Genomic DNA, 17,927 nt, shown 5'->3' on the forward strand with positions numbered 1-17,927 from the left:
ACAGCAACAAGAGAGTGTGTCAAACGGTAGCAAGGGGGCACTGACTATAACACCCATACGCCTGCCCCCAACAATACACCACTTCCAGGAGGTGTTAATTCCCAAATCCCCATCAGCTGGGAACCTAGCATCCAGAAAACCTAAGTTTATGGGGGCCACCTGAATCAAACCACCACAGAGTCAAAGAAAATCCAAATGGGGACTGGAGGAATCCCTGAGTTGGTAAAATGGTGTGCAAGCAGAAGGACCCAAGTTTGAAACCCCAGCACCCAAGTAAAAGCCAGGCTTGGCTATTCACACCTGTAATCCCAGGAGTGGAGAGGCAAGAGCAGGAGGACTTGGTATTCTAGCCAAATCAGTAAGCTCAGGTTCAGTGAGAATGCTGTCTCACAAAAAAAAAAAAGAAAGAAAGAAAAGAAAAGAAAAAGTCAGGGAGATGGCTTTGCTTGCCTGCAAAGCCAAAGGATCCATGTTCCATTCCCCAAGACCCACTTAAGCCAGATGCACAAAGTGTTGAATGTGTCTGGTGTTTGTTTGCATCCATGATATTCTCTATTTATATATCTACCTTTTCTTCTCCCTATTTCTCTCAAATAATTAAAATAAATTTTAAATGTAAGGTGGCAAGTGATTGAAGAAGACACATAAGATTAACAGCTGGCTTCCATATGTCACTGCTCAATACACTTACACATCCACACACATGGATGAGCATCCACATCCACAAACAACAGCAGTAAAAAGAAAAGCCAAGTGACTGTGTTTCTGTGTAACACTTGCATCAAGTTCAAGTTCACTTGTTCAGAGGATCATACGTTGTAGGAAAACAATATTTTATGTGTGTGTTCTTTTATAATATTTTATTTATTCATATTTGAGAGAGATAGAGAGAGGGGGGAACAGGTAGAGAGAGAGACAATGGGCTTACCAGGGCCTACAGGCACTGCAAGCAAACTCCATAAACATGTTCCACCTTTTGCATCTGGCTTACGTGGATAGCAGTGAATTAAACCTGGGTCTTTTGGCTTTACACTCAAGTGCCTTAATTGCTAATCCATCTCTCCAGCCCTATGAGTATTTTATTTTCTACAGCATTTATTTTGTAAAATATCCAACAAACTTCCATACCAAAATGAGTGTGCAAGAAGGAAAAGATGCAGATTTCAAGCAGCAGTTGTATACAATAGTGATTAAAAATAGTGATTAACTATAGTCCACATCTTGTACAGTTTATCTCTTTTAAAAAGTGACCTATTTTACAGCATTCCAAGTCTGTTTACATTCATCCCTACAGTGCATGCCTGTGCTCTAGCCAGGCCCCCTTTTTAAAAAATAAAAAGTTTTCTAAAAGCCTACTGATGACTTGCATGGCAATTTTACCAAAATGTTTTTTGCCAATTAGTTTATATTCCTCTTTAATTAGATGCATCATATTTTTTAAACCATTTTGTCAACTCAAGTCAAATTCATAATTTGCCAACCCTGATTAATTCAGGAAGTGGGCATCAAACTCAGTGGCTAATTTATTTTTAAAAAATAGTCCTGAATGTTTTTTTTGTAAAATGGTAGAATCACAACTACTAGAATAGTAATTTGTATAGTTATTTTCAATCTTGCTGGGGGCATGAATCTTATGATAATGTGATAGAAACTACATCTAAAAATATGAATATATACAAGCAATTTTCTGTATATTTTCAAAAGAATGTATGGATATCTAAAACATATATAAATGTCCCTAGGATTAATAAATTTTTGTCTCAAGGAAATAACTTATTAAAGAATTTATTTTATTTTACCATTTAGATATTCTCACAAAGTTTTGATTAGCTTCACTTGTCATCACAGCTTAAATCCACACATGCACTATTCCATAAAGATATGTGTGATTGCAGTAAAGTGACCTACTTTTTCAAATTTCTGTCTTATGGAGTTTCTAATTTTATTCTAATCAATTTTAAATATACTTTTAAACCTATAACTTTCTAAATGAGAGTATTGTTAAACATATTGAAGTGTTCATTTTTATTCTTATTAATCTTAAAAGCACATCTATATATAGACTTTTGATTTAATATTTGCATTTGAAACAATTTTTAAATATGACATTGACCTTAAAGAATTTGAAAGTCAGAATCTCCATATAAATTTAATTCTAGTGTCTTCTATTTAAAAAATGCTGAATGAATCTGAGAATTAGGTGATAAATGAAATGTATTTCTCATAGTTCTATGGGCTGGGAAGTCTAAGATCAAGGTGTTGAAAGAATTCATGTCTGTCGAAGTGCACTTTCCAGTCCATAGATACAACCTTTTTGCTCTGTCCTCATACAATAAAGGAATGAGCAGTATCTCTCAAGCCATTTTGTGAAGGCAGTAATTCTTCTTATAAGAGCTCCCCGTGTCATGACTTAATTACTTCCCAGACTCTCTCTTCCCCCATACCATCACCAGGGCCTAGAAATATAGCATATGAATTTGATCATTATAAGATTATAATATTGTATATGTATGTGTATATATATATATATATATATATGTATGTATATATATATATGTATATATATATATATATATATATATATATATATATTCTTCTCTTTCATTATGAATAATGATTTCATAGACATATAGAGTTTATTTTTATTACCCTATGTAGAAAAACTGCACTGTCATTTCCAGCCCATAACCAAGCATATTGTAATAAGACCTATGATTTAAAACACTCAATCAAATCTAGTGTTGCTAAAGTTGATGAGGCTGGAAATTCAAACAGCATTTTTAATAGAGTAAGTTCCTTTCATAACTACTAGACTATTTGTGAACACTGTCATGGGATGGCAATTTTCATCCTGCATTATAGACAGATATGGAGATAGGACCACTTCTGGAGATAAGGCTCACAAAAGCCAGAGAGGTCATGTTGAAAGGAAATTTTTGCAATCACATAAAGACATATATATTTGTGTGCACAAACAACATATTCTCAAATAACAGACTTCAAAGATGGATATTGTTTCACATATTTTATTCTAAAATCAGGATACATGCTAGGGTTTATAATGTGCTTATTTTGTAGCATTGATAATTGTTCAAATAATAATCAGTGATGCTTTGGCTTCAATGAAGTACATCCATAGGTGCATAACTTAGAAGTGCTTTATTCTTGTGAAAGCTACTCCCTAAGGAAACCAAAATTAAAGCAGAAACTAATGTGTTGCAGACACAGTTTTCAGTGACAAAAACTTGTGCACTCCAATGATAATTTTTTAAAATTAGTTTTCACCCTTTTTATATGAATCATTGGATCATAAACTTATCAATTCAAGACACCTTTTAAAAGCAATTTCTTTGGACTGGGGAAATGGCTCAGTAGCTACAGAACTTGCCAAGCAAGTGTAAATACCAGAGTATAGATCCTCAGAACACAAATAAATGGCAGGCAGGCAGGACCATGACAGCCCATTTGTAATCCCAGCCCTCAAGAGGCAGAGTCAGAGGACTCCCCAAGCAAACTGGCTAGCTAGACTAGCCAAATCATCAAGCTCTGGGTTCAAGGGAGAGACCTTGACTCAGTACATAAAGTGGAGAATGGTGGATGGAGATTTTGGATGCCAACCTCTGGCCTCCACATGCATGTACATCCATAAGCAAGATCACCCAAACATGCATTCAAATATCTATACATCTACACATGTATACCACACATTCATACACATGTAAAGACAAGACATTGTTTTCAGTGTTAATGTGGAGGGAAAAGTATTTGAAAAATGTTTTCTATCTACATGTGACCACCAAAGTTAAAATCAGTATATTTTAATGGGACTTGGTTCTCACTATTTTGACATGAGTGGGATAACAGTTTGGGGGAAAAAAAAAATGTGTCTGTGCTCAGTTTTGCTTCCAAATTTTGACTTTTAAACTTATTGTCAGTTTCAGAAAGAAATGGGAAGCAGTGTAGATGATTAAACAGTTGCCTTAAGGGAATTATTTGCAGTTAATTAAAGCCACACACTTCAGCATAAACTTGCTTCACTTGTTATGAAAGTCAAATCACATGTTAACTACCCGGGTTTCACACTTGTCCATCAAATGTTGCTTGTGGCAAGTAAAAGAAGCAAACTTTTTCATAGTGTTCCAGATAGAGATGTTTGAAGCTATCCCTAAGGTTTGAAAAAAAAGCAAGAGGAGGAAATGGAGTGATGAGGGAAAGAAAAACAAACACTAAGAATGAGTTATTTTAAATTCCATCTGATTCTACTCTCTGAGAGCATTAGAAAGCAATCAATAGATAGAAACCCAGGGAGAAGCCTATTGTGGGTAATTCAGACATAGTTCTCCTCTGCATGATGACAACATTACATTTTCAGTTATGTTTTAACCATATGATTAAGCTGTACTGGGTTGTAAGTTCCATGAGGGTAGACATTGAGCCATTCATTCCCTATTGACACCACAGAGTGCAAAGCAGTCTCTCTTGTTAAGTTAGTCTTTCATAAGTTCTTATAAAATGAAAAACAAACCTGCTTTCTTCATTCCCCTGATCCATCTGCAGGTTGTTTCCAATCCCCTATAGAAGAGCCTCCAGTGAGTCTTCAATACCTAACATTCTGGCTTTGCAAGAGTTTGTTGTCACAGAATTCTCCTAGCAGTGAAATTTTCTCTGTATCTTAAGCCCTTGCGCATAAAGGCGGCTGTGCTATTCCCATGCTTCACAGGGCTTTGTGAGGGAGAGGGTGACCACAGTGCCATGTGAGGAAGACAGCAGTGACCACAGGGCCACCTGAGAGATAGGGTGACCAGAGAGCCATACAAAGGAGAGGTTTTACCATAGTGTTTTGTAAGGGAGAGGGTGACCATCGTGCCACTTGAAGGATAAGGAGTGGCCACAGTGCCACATGAAGGAAAGGGTGGCCACACTGTGACGTGATGGAGAGGGTGTCCATGGTGACATGGGAGCAAGCAGATGACAATGCACAGAGCTGCAATGCATTCCCTCACTGCTCTTGCTTAAGCAGTGAGGTAGTTGTGATGATATCCAGCTTATCACCAGATTTCCAGCATGCTATACTGGGCTTCTTTACGGTCTCAGAGTTCCCATATAGAACAACCGGAACACTAGCAACATTTAAAACATGAATTAGATAGTCCTTTAATCCACTTTATTTTATCCTCCTCTTCTATCCTTTCCCACAATTCTAAGACTCATTCATGCATGACACCTGCTTTATGCTTTCCTCTACATTACACAATGGTACCCACTGCATTCCCTGCCTTTAGTTTGGTGAGGCCATCTGAGGTGGGATTTTAAAAAAATCTTTGTTTGTGGAAATATTTCAGTTAGTGGTTATGTTTTTATGCAATAAATTCTGTTCTCCCAAGTATAAATCTATAATGTTAGTGATAGAAGCTGCTCTTTTTGCTAGTCAAGAATAATGATTAGAGCTTTTCTTGTTTAACAGATGCTGCAAAAGATGATAATATTACAAAAGACAATGAAGCAAGAGACCATTCTGCATGTGACCAAGACCATCCTAATGGTAAGTTGTGAGATGCCATCTCAGCTTTCTTTCCTGTTGAAGAATATTACATATTTTTAAACCAGATGTGAATTTTTCTAGGAAAAGCAGAATTCAATAGTATTTTGTTACTTATAAATACTAGCTGATTGGTAGCTACCATCTTGAAATAGGAGTTTTTGCTGTTCACCATACTTGCCACTCATTACTTTTGATCAGGCTGGCCTCATTCATTTTGTCAGTTGCTATCTAGCCAGATTCCATAAGCACTGGATTTGAGGATACTGAAATGAACATGTGATAACAATGAGAATAAATGGGAGGCATATGGAGAATAAACCTAGGAGATTAAATCTACAGATCATTGGAATGTCAAGAACAATAAATAGGACAAACAGAAATAAAACACTCTTTAGAAAAGAATAATAGAAAAAAGTTTAACTAATGAAAAACAGATACTCTGCTCAAAACATAAGAAAACACCTTACATATAAAAATGATGAAAACTCAAATAAGAAAAGACACCTCCAGTGCCTGATGAAATTCTAAAGATCAGTAATGGTGACAGGCCTTGAAAGCATACAGGAAAGGCAAAATCAGGTCACAAGCAATGTTACCCAAGTCAGTTGGGCTTAGCCTTCTTCCCCAGTCCTAAATGCTAGAAGAAAGCAGAGTGTGACGGAGCTGTGAAGGACACCACTTCTACATCTAGCAAAGTAACTGTTCATGCATAGAGCCAAAGTAATTATCTTCTGTCAGGAATATAAAGATTAGGAAAATGTGCCATCCAGGTATGCTTTCCTGTGAAAACAATATGTATAGAAAGTGACCAAAAGCCGGGCGTGGTGGCGCACGCCTTTAATCCCAGCACTAGGGAGGCAGAGGTAGGAGGATCGCCGTGAGTTCGAGGCCACCCTGAGACTACATAGTGAATTCCAGGTCAGCCTGGGCCAGAGTGAGACCCTACCTTGAAAAACAAAAAAAAAAAAAAAAAAAAAAAAGAAAGTGACCAAATTCAAGACTGAGAAAGGCAATGGTGAAAGGGACTATTCCTTAAAGACAAACAAAATATATAAAAAATTTAAACAAAAAAAGCTTGGTTGAAAATGCTGTAATAAAACCACATCTTTTTAGGCCATATATATAAAATATCATATATATGTATATATGTATACATACATGCATACATACATACATACATATATATATGTGTGTATATATATATGTATGTATGTATGTATGTATTCTATCCTGTTCAAATTCTAGCCAAAAGACCTAAGTGAAAAACAGTTAGTAATTTTGTATTTATGAAAATTTAAATACCCCATTTTTATGTACTTGAATTGTTAGATTGAATTACTATACCTTTCTTATGCATTTCTTATCTACATGTTCCAGAAGTTTGCTATAAGTTGATTAAATGGCTAAGAGAATAAGGAAGATTGGCATAAAATGAGGACAGGAAAGAGAATTATTTGCTTTTTGAATCAGGATCTCACTTGGTAACTTAGGTTATTCTCAACCTTACAATGTAGCCAAAGCTAGCCTCAAACACATGCAATCCTGTCTCAGGCTTCTAAGTGTTGTTATATGCAAGAGCCACTACCCTCAGTACATAAACCAATGATTATGATAGAAAGCTCCAAGAGTGGCTGGTTTCTTTTAAAGTGAACACCAGACTAAAACTCCTTTTTTATTCATCCTAACCAGATAAGAATGTCCTTGAAAATTTGCAACTGGCTACAGTAAAGGACACTTGTAATCACAGTCCTGAGAAGGCTGATGCCTGAGAATTTAAGGCCAGCCTGGGTCTACTTAATAAGACCCTCTTTCAAGACATATCACACATATACATAAACAAATTAAATTATATGACAATCACAAGTATAATTAAAAGGAGATATCTTACATTCTTAATTTACCTAAAGTCCCTACTAAACATCAAAATGTACTCAGTATTACATATAATAACTAATAAATATATCTAATACTAAATAGCACAATGTATCAAATAAGGTGACAGATGCAAACAAATTGTACAATTAGGTATATAGTATAATTAGGTCATTTTATCAAGTGTAAGAACCACTAAGATTTGATTAAATTCAATAAGATTATAAATATTTAAAAGGATAAAGTTAGAGGAGAAAGGTATACTGGGGAAATGATCATCAATAGAGCATATTAAGGATGACTTTAGAATCTATCCTGTTAGAATTCTAGCCAAAAGACTCAAGTGAAAAAGAGTTGGTAGTTCTGTACTGAAGAAAAATCTAAAGCCCTCATTAAATATAACAGGGATGAATCTTTATGTGTCAAATGGTAAAGCAAGATAAAACACAAATAAAAGCTTGTTGGAAATATAATTGGGGAATTCACAAGTACAGTATGATCAGCAATGACAGGACAAATAGACTAAAGGTGACTAGAGTGTTTGAAAAATGTGATTAACAGTGTAGTTCTGCTGTAGGAATAGACAGGCAGATCAATGAAACAGACTAAGGAGGTTGCAAATAGACTCAAGTCCATATTCTGGCTGATATGTCAAAGATGTATGACTCAGTAAAGAACATTAAGACAACTTGTTGTCCATTTGAAAAGTACAAACTGTATCCCAACCTCATTCTTCACACCAACATAAGCTCCAATAGGAGCAGAGAACATATATAAAAATTTAACTATAAAACATTAGCACAAAGGATCCAAAGGTTAGTATTGAGCATTAAAAAGAAATTATCTATCAAGCCATGAAAGTTGGTGAGGAAGTTTCAATACATTTTTCCAAGTGAAGAAAACCAGTCTAGAAAGGCTATGAAGTACATGATTTGAATGACATTTTGGAAAAGGCAAGACTATAGTGACACTAAATATCAGTGGTTTCTAGAAATTAGGGAGGAGGAATGGATAACAAGAAAGAATCCCAGAAGAGTGTTGGTGTGGTGGAACCATTTTGCTAACACTACAGTAATAGGTACATGTCACTGCATATTTATCCAAATCCAGGGACCATGTAGCCAAAAGGGAATCTCAATGTAAGCCATATGCTGTGATCATGTCAGTGTGGATCCATTAATTGTCCCAGTTAGTAGTGTCCCATTAGTTGCACCATTCAGGTGGTGAAAGTTGACCATGGGGGAGACTGCGCTTCCATTGGAAGTAGGGAATATATGGCATAACTCTGTACCTTTCCCTTAATTTTACTGTGAACTTAAAATATCTCTAAAAAGCAGCTCTAAAAAAAACCTTTGGTTTTCATTACACACAATTATATGCACCTATTATAAAGTACAGAATAATATATAATAAATACAGAATATATATGTATGTATGTATGTGTTATTTGTCCATGCACATAAAAGAAGGCAAATACTGAATCTGAATATATAAATTTTGACATAATAAATAATGGTTAAATCAAATTCTAAAGTCTACTGGGAAGATAGTATTACATGAAATGATAAGTACTTTTCTTATTTGAAAAAAATGCCTCATATAACAACAACAAAAAATATAGTAAACTTCAGCATCCCCCCCAAAAAATGACAAAGGATCCAGTTCCTCCATTATAATAAATACAAATAAAATGACTATCTTAAATGCAAAAAAAACAATATTTTCTCTTTTTGAATAATTGGAAATATGTAAACATTGCTGACACAAGTGTTACCAAATACATTTACGTACTTTTAATGGGACACTAAAGGACATAAATTTACCATCAATAATCTTGTCAAGGCCTATAAAATGTATGGAGATATATAATCATAAAAATATTCATTACAATATAATATTTAATGGTAAGGTTACAAATGAAAATGCAGGAAACAAAGTGTAAATGCATTTTGGTCCCAAGGTATATTTACTAACTTACATATGTGTGGATTTTTATATGCATTGCACACGTGTATGTATGTATATTCATATACAAGAATATAATTTTTAACATTAGAAGTGGCTGACCATTAGTTGAAAAATTCATCTGTAATTGTCAGGACTCCTAAGTATGCTTTGGCACATTCACTAAGGAAATTGCTTTTCTGTTGTAAGTACAAGGAAGAGATAATTTTAGAAATAATTTATAATTATAAAAGTTTTATTGGACCTAGAAGAAAACCAAGAGTGTTTATGAGATCATCAAATTCATATTAATCTGGGTTTAACTTTTGCTTTTAATCTGGGGTACCTTTAGAGATGGCAATAACAAAATTTTTATTATAAACAGCAATCAAATTTCAACCTGAACACAAAAAACATCATAAGTTGATTTAAGGCAAACATCAAAGAAACAATCTTTGTTCTTAAAAAATAAATCTAAGACTCTAATGATCTACAAACCATAAAGCTCTATTGTTGCTTTTGTCCAAACACAGTCCATTTACAGAGAGAGTTTAGGTTTAGCCCCTAGAAATGCTTAATTTGAGGCTGATGTCCCCAGACCAATTTTTATGCAAATTAATTGAAGCTCAAGCATTAGCTTGAGCCAAACTTAATTACCAGGGCTTCAAGAAACCATCATGTGATCTATTTCTAAAGAAAAGTGAATGGATTTGGAGGATTATCTGTTCTAATGACTGGCTCCTGTTAGTATGGATGGTTGAGTTCACTGTATGAAAAATATATACATAACCTGTGGAGTCCTTGGTGCTCTTTTGTTTGCTCTACCAGGAGGGATTAGGTCAGAGGACTGGGGCTGAGCAGGAGGGGAGTTCAACTCCACTGAGTGTAGAGACAAACAAAGCTGGCCCCATGAGGCCAAGAATGCCAGCAGGAGTGTGCAGTCCCTGAGTGCACTTTAGGAGCAGATGGACTAGAGGGCTCTACAGACTCCTATACTGCCCCCCCGCCACCCCCGGGCTTGAGTGTCTGGTAGGAAATCACACCTACCTTGTTTGTAATATACTCCATTCTGGCTGGCTCTGGAAAAAGCAAACACAACTATTCTTACCTTTAAAAACTGGGTACTTCATATTTTCACTACCTTCACAGGTTTTCACTACCTTCATTTTAGAAAAATTAGAAGGAAAAAAAGTATGAATTTCTGTTTTAATAAATAAGGGGCAAAATATTGCAAGCATTTAGGTGAAGCAGATCAGGAATACAGACAAATGAAGAGGGCAGGGAAGAAAGGCATTCCAAAGATATCCCTGAAATGGCTTTGCATCTTTGCAGTGAAGTGTCAGGCCTTAAAAGCTGCAGAAATCCTGGGGTCCACCCCCAGCCTCAGGTTTCCCCCTCAAGCAGCCTTGCCTTCTCAGCAGTGCCAGGCTCTTGTGAACTATTATCTCCCCACTACTGAGTGAATTCTAGAAATGTATCCAGTGCAGGACAGGGCCACATGGAAGGAGCAACAACTCTAAATCACAGGGAGAGTACGAGTGTACTTTGAATTCCCCTCCTGACAAGCACTTTACCTGGATAACTGTTTCCATACTTAAATGACTTTATCACCCATAATAGCATGACATCATCAAAATGATGTTCCTAAACATTTCTGCCAGAAATATAAAGGGAACAAATTCCTTACAACACTTTCTCAAAGCATCTAGTAAGCCTAAATTATCAATTAAATTTAGCAATTTAATTTCTGAGTTCATACCCAAATTTTACATATATATATATGTGTATATATATATATATATATATATATATATATATATATATATATACATACACATATATATATATACCCAAATTTTACATATATATGTATATAGATATATATGTATATATATATATGCATATATATATATATATATATATATATCACAAAGTACACAAGCAAAAATGTGCTAACAGTGTTATTCAGTTACTCAGTTTTAGATAGTGTAGTGTCTTCAGAGAGCCAAATAATATTTATAAATGGGAAAGAATTACCAATTGATACATGCAGAAACCAAGGTTAATCTTACAAATAACAAATATTTAAAAAGTAAGATAAAAACATCAAATGAATTCCAAAAGCAGTCATAATTGTTAACAATTTGGTGTGTATCAACTGGAAACAAGCCTCTGATGCTAGAACTGTCCTTGATCTGAGCGGGAATTATATTCAAAGATATTTGTATGGAGATGTAAAGCTTCATCAAACTACAGGATTCTGATTTGTGTGTTCTGCTATATGCACTTAAAACTTAAAGTGCAAAATAAAACCATTCAGGTTAAGCACAAATAAGTGGCATTTGTAGTCAGATAGACCCAGTAGTGAACTTTAAAGCAGAATGAGGATCATTGCATTTATATCACAGGACTGACAGGAGGAGAAGAGTGTACAGATATCAAGTGCCTATGCAGAGTCAGACCTCTGTTATGAGAACAACTATTTGTAGAGGCGTGCGCGCGCGCGCGCGCGCACACACACACACACACACACACACACACACACACACACATCTTGTAGGCCACTGCTTCTCAAGCTTTGGCATACATACAATCTTACAAAAATGTAGGCTATAGTTCTGCAAATCTGGAATGAGACTTTTAATAGGTTTGTAGTAATTCCAATGTTACTTGTCAGTGGGACAATAAAATGGGGAGGAGTGAGGAGGAATGGGTTTTATCCCAGGAGAAAGATCTTGATCAAATTCACATGTTAACAGCCTTTCTGTTAGTAATTTAAAACATATACAACTGGAAAAGAAAATGAAAGATGTAACACATCAGTCATGTACCCCTGGATGAGGAAAAGAGACAGGAAATAGAAAGTGAAAAGAAAAATAAACATTCTACAGAATCAATACTTGGGGTTTCATGAATTTGGGGTATAATGTAAGAAAGTCATCTGAGACAGCTTAGGGTTTCTAGCTTCAAAGAAAAACTAGGTTAAATGTACTTCAGGTCTAATTGTTTCATCAGCTCTTTGTGATCAAAAATGAATACAGGAAGAATGGATGTCATTAGAAAACAAAACAGAATTTGGGGGTTATTTTTGTTTGTTTTTGCTTTGTGCATTGGAATCACACTAGCAGAGAGCACACTAAAGGGAAGTGATATGGTGGATAGTATGAGAATAGAGCTTCCAAAACAGAAGATATTAAAAGAAGAGTTATATAAATTAGAACTGCCGCAATAATGACTAAGCCCCAAATTGCAATGGTTTTCAAGAACAAATGTTTGTTGTGTCCAAGCATGACTTTGCTTTGTTTTGCCCCATGATTTCATCCTGAGATCTAGGCTGAACGAGCACATTCTTTCCAGTGTAGAGAGCTAGTAGGAACTTGTAGTGGATCATAAGCCCTTGCACAGGTATAGTGCACATCATATTTGCTCCAGGACCACTCCAAATCAAGTCAATGAATAGGCCTGGTAGGAATTGGGTGGTCCACTTCAGGTCACATAATTACAGATATGGAAATGGAATCTACCACAGACACCCATCAACCCATTCATGTCCCCTTTGTACCTATAGCCAGTCCTAGTTATAGATTTCTTTTTAACAGTGAAATATTCTTGGCACAAAAATCTTTCACTAAACATGAATCAAAATGAAGAAATTTCAATTTTCTACTTGAATTTCATTCATTAACTGCTCAAAGGTCTACAGGAGAGAAGTGAGGAAATATGGAAGAAAGGCTACTGCTAGACAATCGTCCTTAGGACAGTGAGATTGTCCAAAGGCCCTCTTCAAACAGTGACTGAGTTGTGATGCCATCCCTTCCCTTACTCAACCTCATGCTCTAAATTCAACTAGTTTTTTTTTTTTTTTAATTTTTGGTAATCTTAAATATAGAGAAAAGTCTGTATCTGCGACAGCCTAGAAATTATTTTAAAATTTCAAAACTTTAATAAGTTTAACACTATACGAATCAAATAAAATATTTTTTCACCAAATTATCTGGCTCTTTCTCATTAAATAATTGATATTAATTTCATTATTTGAAAAATGATATTGTTCACCCCACTCCCTATAACTTTTTTGGGTCTCTACATTCATAGTTGAAACAGGATTTCATTTTTAAAACATTTATTTATTTATTTAAGAGATAGAGAGTGAGCATGCCAGGGCCTCCAGCCACTGCAAATAAATTCCTGATGCAGGCACCATCATGTGCATTTGGAGTACATGGGTTCTGGGGAGTCAAACCTGGGTGCTTAGGCTTCATAGGAAGTGACATAACCACTAGCCAATCTCTTCAGAAATCCTGAAACAGGTCTAAATGTTTTGCTTTCTCAAACCATGGATAAAGCCATGGTTATGCATATCATGTTTCTTTTATCTTTCAATTACTGTTCTTAACAGGACAAGAGAATTACTCAACAGAGAATAAAATGAAAATGGAAACAGAGTCCCAGAGCTCATCTATGGAAACAGAAGGTACTTAACCCATATGCACTATTACTGAAGAATGAGATGGAGCTATGATCCCTGACTTCTGTATACAAGTGTATGTGTGAGTGCTTTGTGTTAGGCAATGACTGCTAGGGATGGGGAATATTCTGCTTTGTGTGAGTCTCAAAAATCAGGGGGATAAAAAAGATTTTCTAGGCTGTAGTAACTATTTTCTCAATGATTCCTACTTAAACAACTTTGAGCACCCTTCTATCTCATTCTGTTTAGAACTGTCATCAAACCAGGAAGATGCCACAACTGTGGAGGAGCCAGAAGTGACTGCCCTGACAGAGGACCCAGAAGAAAAGGAAGGGGGAGAAGGTAGGTCTGCTCGTGAATGAATCTGTCACAATAGCGAGCTTCTTTCCATTTCTGCCTCACACAACTGCAACATGTTTAGGGGAAAATGAACATGTTGGGCTGGAGAGATGAGATGGCTTAGTGGTTAAGTGCTTGCCTGTGAAGCCTAAGGACCCCAGTTTGAGGCTCAATTCCCCAGGACCCACATTAGCCAGATGCACAAGGGGGCACACGCGTCTGAAGTTCATTTGCAGTGGCTGGAGGCCCTGGCTTGCCCATTCTCTTCTCTCTATCTATCTGCCTCTTCCTCTCTCTCTCGCTGTCAAATAAATAAACAAAAAAAACTTTTTAAAAAAGAAAATGAACATGTCGGTAACATTGAATCTGTGTTTGAACGTAGGGTAAAATCAAGAGGTAAGAAAAGATGATCCTTGTAACACCTTTTCCCCTTCCAAGTAGATGAAGATAGCTTTATTTTAGTCATTTAGATTTCTCTCTCTTTCTCTCTCTCTCTCTTTTTTTTACCTCCAGAACTGAGAAAGTCTATAAGAAATTGAAATTATACAGTAGATGGATTGAATCTCTAGAATACCTGAAATGGTTCTGAAACCAACACACAGCCTTTTTGGACTGATGTAATTCTCTTTCCTTTCGTATGATCATGAGAAAGACAATGTTATATAAAACATGCCCACACATCAATCTTTTGAACTGTAAGCTTCATCAGCCAATATGAGAGTTCAGTCATATGGAATCTTGTTTAAAAGTTAATATTATTTCTGAAGATATGGAAGGAAAAAATACCCTGTTAATGTTAAAATACTAGAGGTAAGAAGCATTAGAATAAAGATAGACATAAAGTAAAGATTATTTTAAAAAACTATTATCAAAGGAATTTAGTGTTTATTGAAGAACTTGAAGAATCCAGTTGTCAAATATAAATCAATCTATTTAAATTTATTTATTTATTTAACAGAAGGAGAGAGAGAGAGAATGGGTGCTCCAGGGCCTCCAGCCACTGCAAATGAACTCCAGACATGTGCTCCCCCTTGTGCATCTGGCTAACATGTGTCCTGGGGAATTGAACCTGGGTCCTTTGGCCTTGCAGGAAAATGCCTTAACTGCTAAGCCATCCCTCCAGCCCTGAATCAGTCTATTTTATAAGCTCATGAAATAACTTGTCATAGTCTCATGAATCTTAGTACTCAGGTATCTGAAAATTAGTTGTGGGATAATGACCTGATAGAAGACTTTGTTTATAGAACATTGTGATCATTTTTTTTTTTTCCAGAGTAAAATGCAGACATGATCTCAGTTGTAAAATCAGGTCAATTACACTACAGCTTACAAATGATGAACACTTCTTGGCAAGAGTAATGATATAATGTAATTGCTAAACTATCAGTGGTTTTGACACTTTTTAAAAAAAATGTCTCCACTCCATTTCTGATCCATTGCTTTTCTATGTCTTTACCATATTTTTCTAAATTGAAAATCTGAGTGCAGCCTCATGATGCCATATTCTTGGCAAGTTAAATGAATGGCACAGTGTTAATTAAGAATTGGTACAGCCTTTACTCAGACTCACATAAGGGTATTACTCTCTCCAATTCATCTTTGAAGTAAAAAGAATATGCCCATTGGCTTAACTTTTCTATTGTAGAAAGTATTTGCTTTAATATTATACCTGAAGAAATGGGCTATGGAACATGAAACAGCTGGCACATTTTCATCTTTGTAACTTGACCAATAAAGGAAAAACTCACACTCTCTGAGCAAATGTTTCTGTCCCCACTGCATAGTCAAGTGCCTACTTGTGCTTTCTTCCTTGTAGGTAGGCTAGTCCTTGTCTGACAAAGGTGAGATGGTGTATAGGTACCCAGCAAAATTAAACTGTGCCGCATGCTTGAAGCAACTTTGGTGTGGAATAAATTGTGTCTTTATTGTAAGAGAGCAATATGAGTGGACTTGAATTAACCATCCCCCCCCACACACACCATTCACACATTTTCTGTCATTCACAATTACTTACTTTTGACCTGATCAAATGTTCCTTGTGCTTAAATTCACACTTTAAATGTTTCTCTTTTGTCATCTTACTCTTTGGTATTCTGTTGCCAATCAAGAATTAGTTTCCTTATTTCATTTCATTTGCAAATAATAGAACAGAGTGGATAAATTATGACAAGAGGTTTATTTTGTCTTATATTTCTGGAGGTGCAGAGTTGAGGGCTTGTATCTGGTAATAGTCGTCCAAGTAGCAGAATCCTAAGTTGGTGAAGGACATTATGTGGCAAGAGAGAGACTTTGTGTATGTATGAGTGTGTGTATGCATGTGGCCTTTTCATCTTCTTGTAGATACACTAGGATTCACATATGGAAATTCCAATCTAGTGACCTTATATAATCCTAAGGTTATTCTACAGGCTCACTTCTAAAACATCAAACAAAATATCCTCACATTCCATACCTGCCAGCAGAGATTACATTCCAAACACCTAAAGCCCTAGGAAACACACTAATCACTTCCACACCATCACAGCACCCAGAGTAAAGGAGGACAGGAAAATTCACAGTACCTCTTCTCTGCCAGCATTATAACCTTGGACAAGGGCTTTAACTTATCTGCATCAGGTCCTTCATCTGTCAGATGCTGATTAAAGTGGCCAGCACATCAAGAGAATCCACACTGAAGTTCCCCAACTGCAGTTCTCTTCACTATCTTCCATAACTATTGGAATCCAAAAATATTTTCACATATTCTATATCATGATTTAACAATAAATGGTCACTCACATTTGATTGACAACAGCATCTCATAGAATCCTAAGAATTGTCTACAAACTCTACAGAATTACATGTTTTCTTCTATAAAGATATAATACTTAATGGAAAGTAGAATATGAGGCATTAGTCTTACTTATAATCACCTTTTCTCTTTGTTGAGATCTCAACCTTGAAAAATGATAAAAACCAGTGTTTCTGATTTTTAAAATAGGTTCAATCACAGTTGAGCTACTGGTAGATTCACAATTGAAAAGTAGTAAATGAATTAAAGCAGATGGATTTATTTGCTTATTTATTTGCTTTGTTTTGATTCATGTAGGTATTAAAGAGTCTAGTTTGAAAATATTTGTATTCCATAGTTCTAGGTTGTATATATATATTTTTTCACAAAGGAGTCTCTTGGTAGAAAAGTGTGCATTTATATGAAGAATTATCTATAAGCAAAGCAAATTAGTATCTTATTACATTTGTAGAAATTTCCTTTATAGTTCTGAAAACATTGTTTCTCTTTCACCGTAAGAATCTTCCCAAGGATACAGAAAGTGATTCCTTTAAAAGCAAATCCATACCAGAAAAAACGTGTAACTTTTCTCACTCATTTGGTAGGATGAGAAAATGCAGGTAATCTTTAGGACACCTCTTCTATGACTCCCAGGTGTATGAGCACAGATGTTGTAACATTAAAGATTGAAGTTAGCTCTACCAAAATATGGATTTTGAAAAGAAGGAAAAGTATTCAGTAGAATTTCATGCTGATAAAATTATACAATAGCACAATGGACATGTCCCTGAGAGACCTAAAATACAAAATTTTCAACAGGCATAAAGTGAGGTTTCACATATGGTGGCTTTTCTCAGACACTGCCTCTTGCTAAACGAGTCCAGTTTTATGCTCTCCCAGCAGGATCTGCAGTAAATTTGAAAGCCAGAGGAATAGCATCATTCCAGTTAATAACCAAATAAGAGAATTATAGGGGAATCTGTTCTTTAAAG

At 35.6% G+C, this 17,927-nt stretch overlaps 1 protein-coding gene across 5 annotated transcripts in view; it reads left to right on the forward strand.

Moving 5' to 3' along the window:
• Macrod2 (mono-ADP ribosylhydrolase 2) overlaps window positions 1-17,927 on the forward strand; it is a 2,207,522-nt gene that overhangs the window by 2,113,715 nt on the left and 75,880 nt on the right. For all 5 annotated transcript variants that reach the window (XM_045156295.1, XM_045156298.1, XM_045156294.1 and 2 more), the window contains 3 exons: window positions 5,465-5,542; window positions 13,758-13,832; window positions 14,076-14,168. In XM_045156295.1, coding sequence (XP_045012230.1) covers window positions 5,465-5,542; window positions 13,758-13,832; window positions 14,076-14,168 — 246 coding nt within the window. The remainder of the gene's footprint in view (window positions 1-5,464; window positions 5,543-13,757; window positions 13,833-14,075; window positions 14,169-17,927) is intronic.

The sequence above is a fragment of the Jaculus jaculus genome, chromosome 8 (assembly GCF_020740685.1).
Source record: "Jaculus jaculus isolate mJacJac1 chromosome 8, mJacJac1.mat.Y.cur, whole genome shotgun sequence".
NCBI classification, from domain to species: Eukaryota; Metazoa; Chordata; class Mammalia; order Rodentia; family Dipodidae; genus Jaculus; species Jaculus jaculus.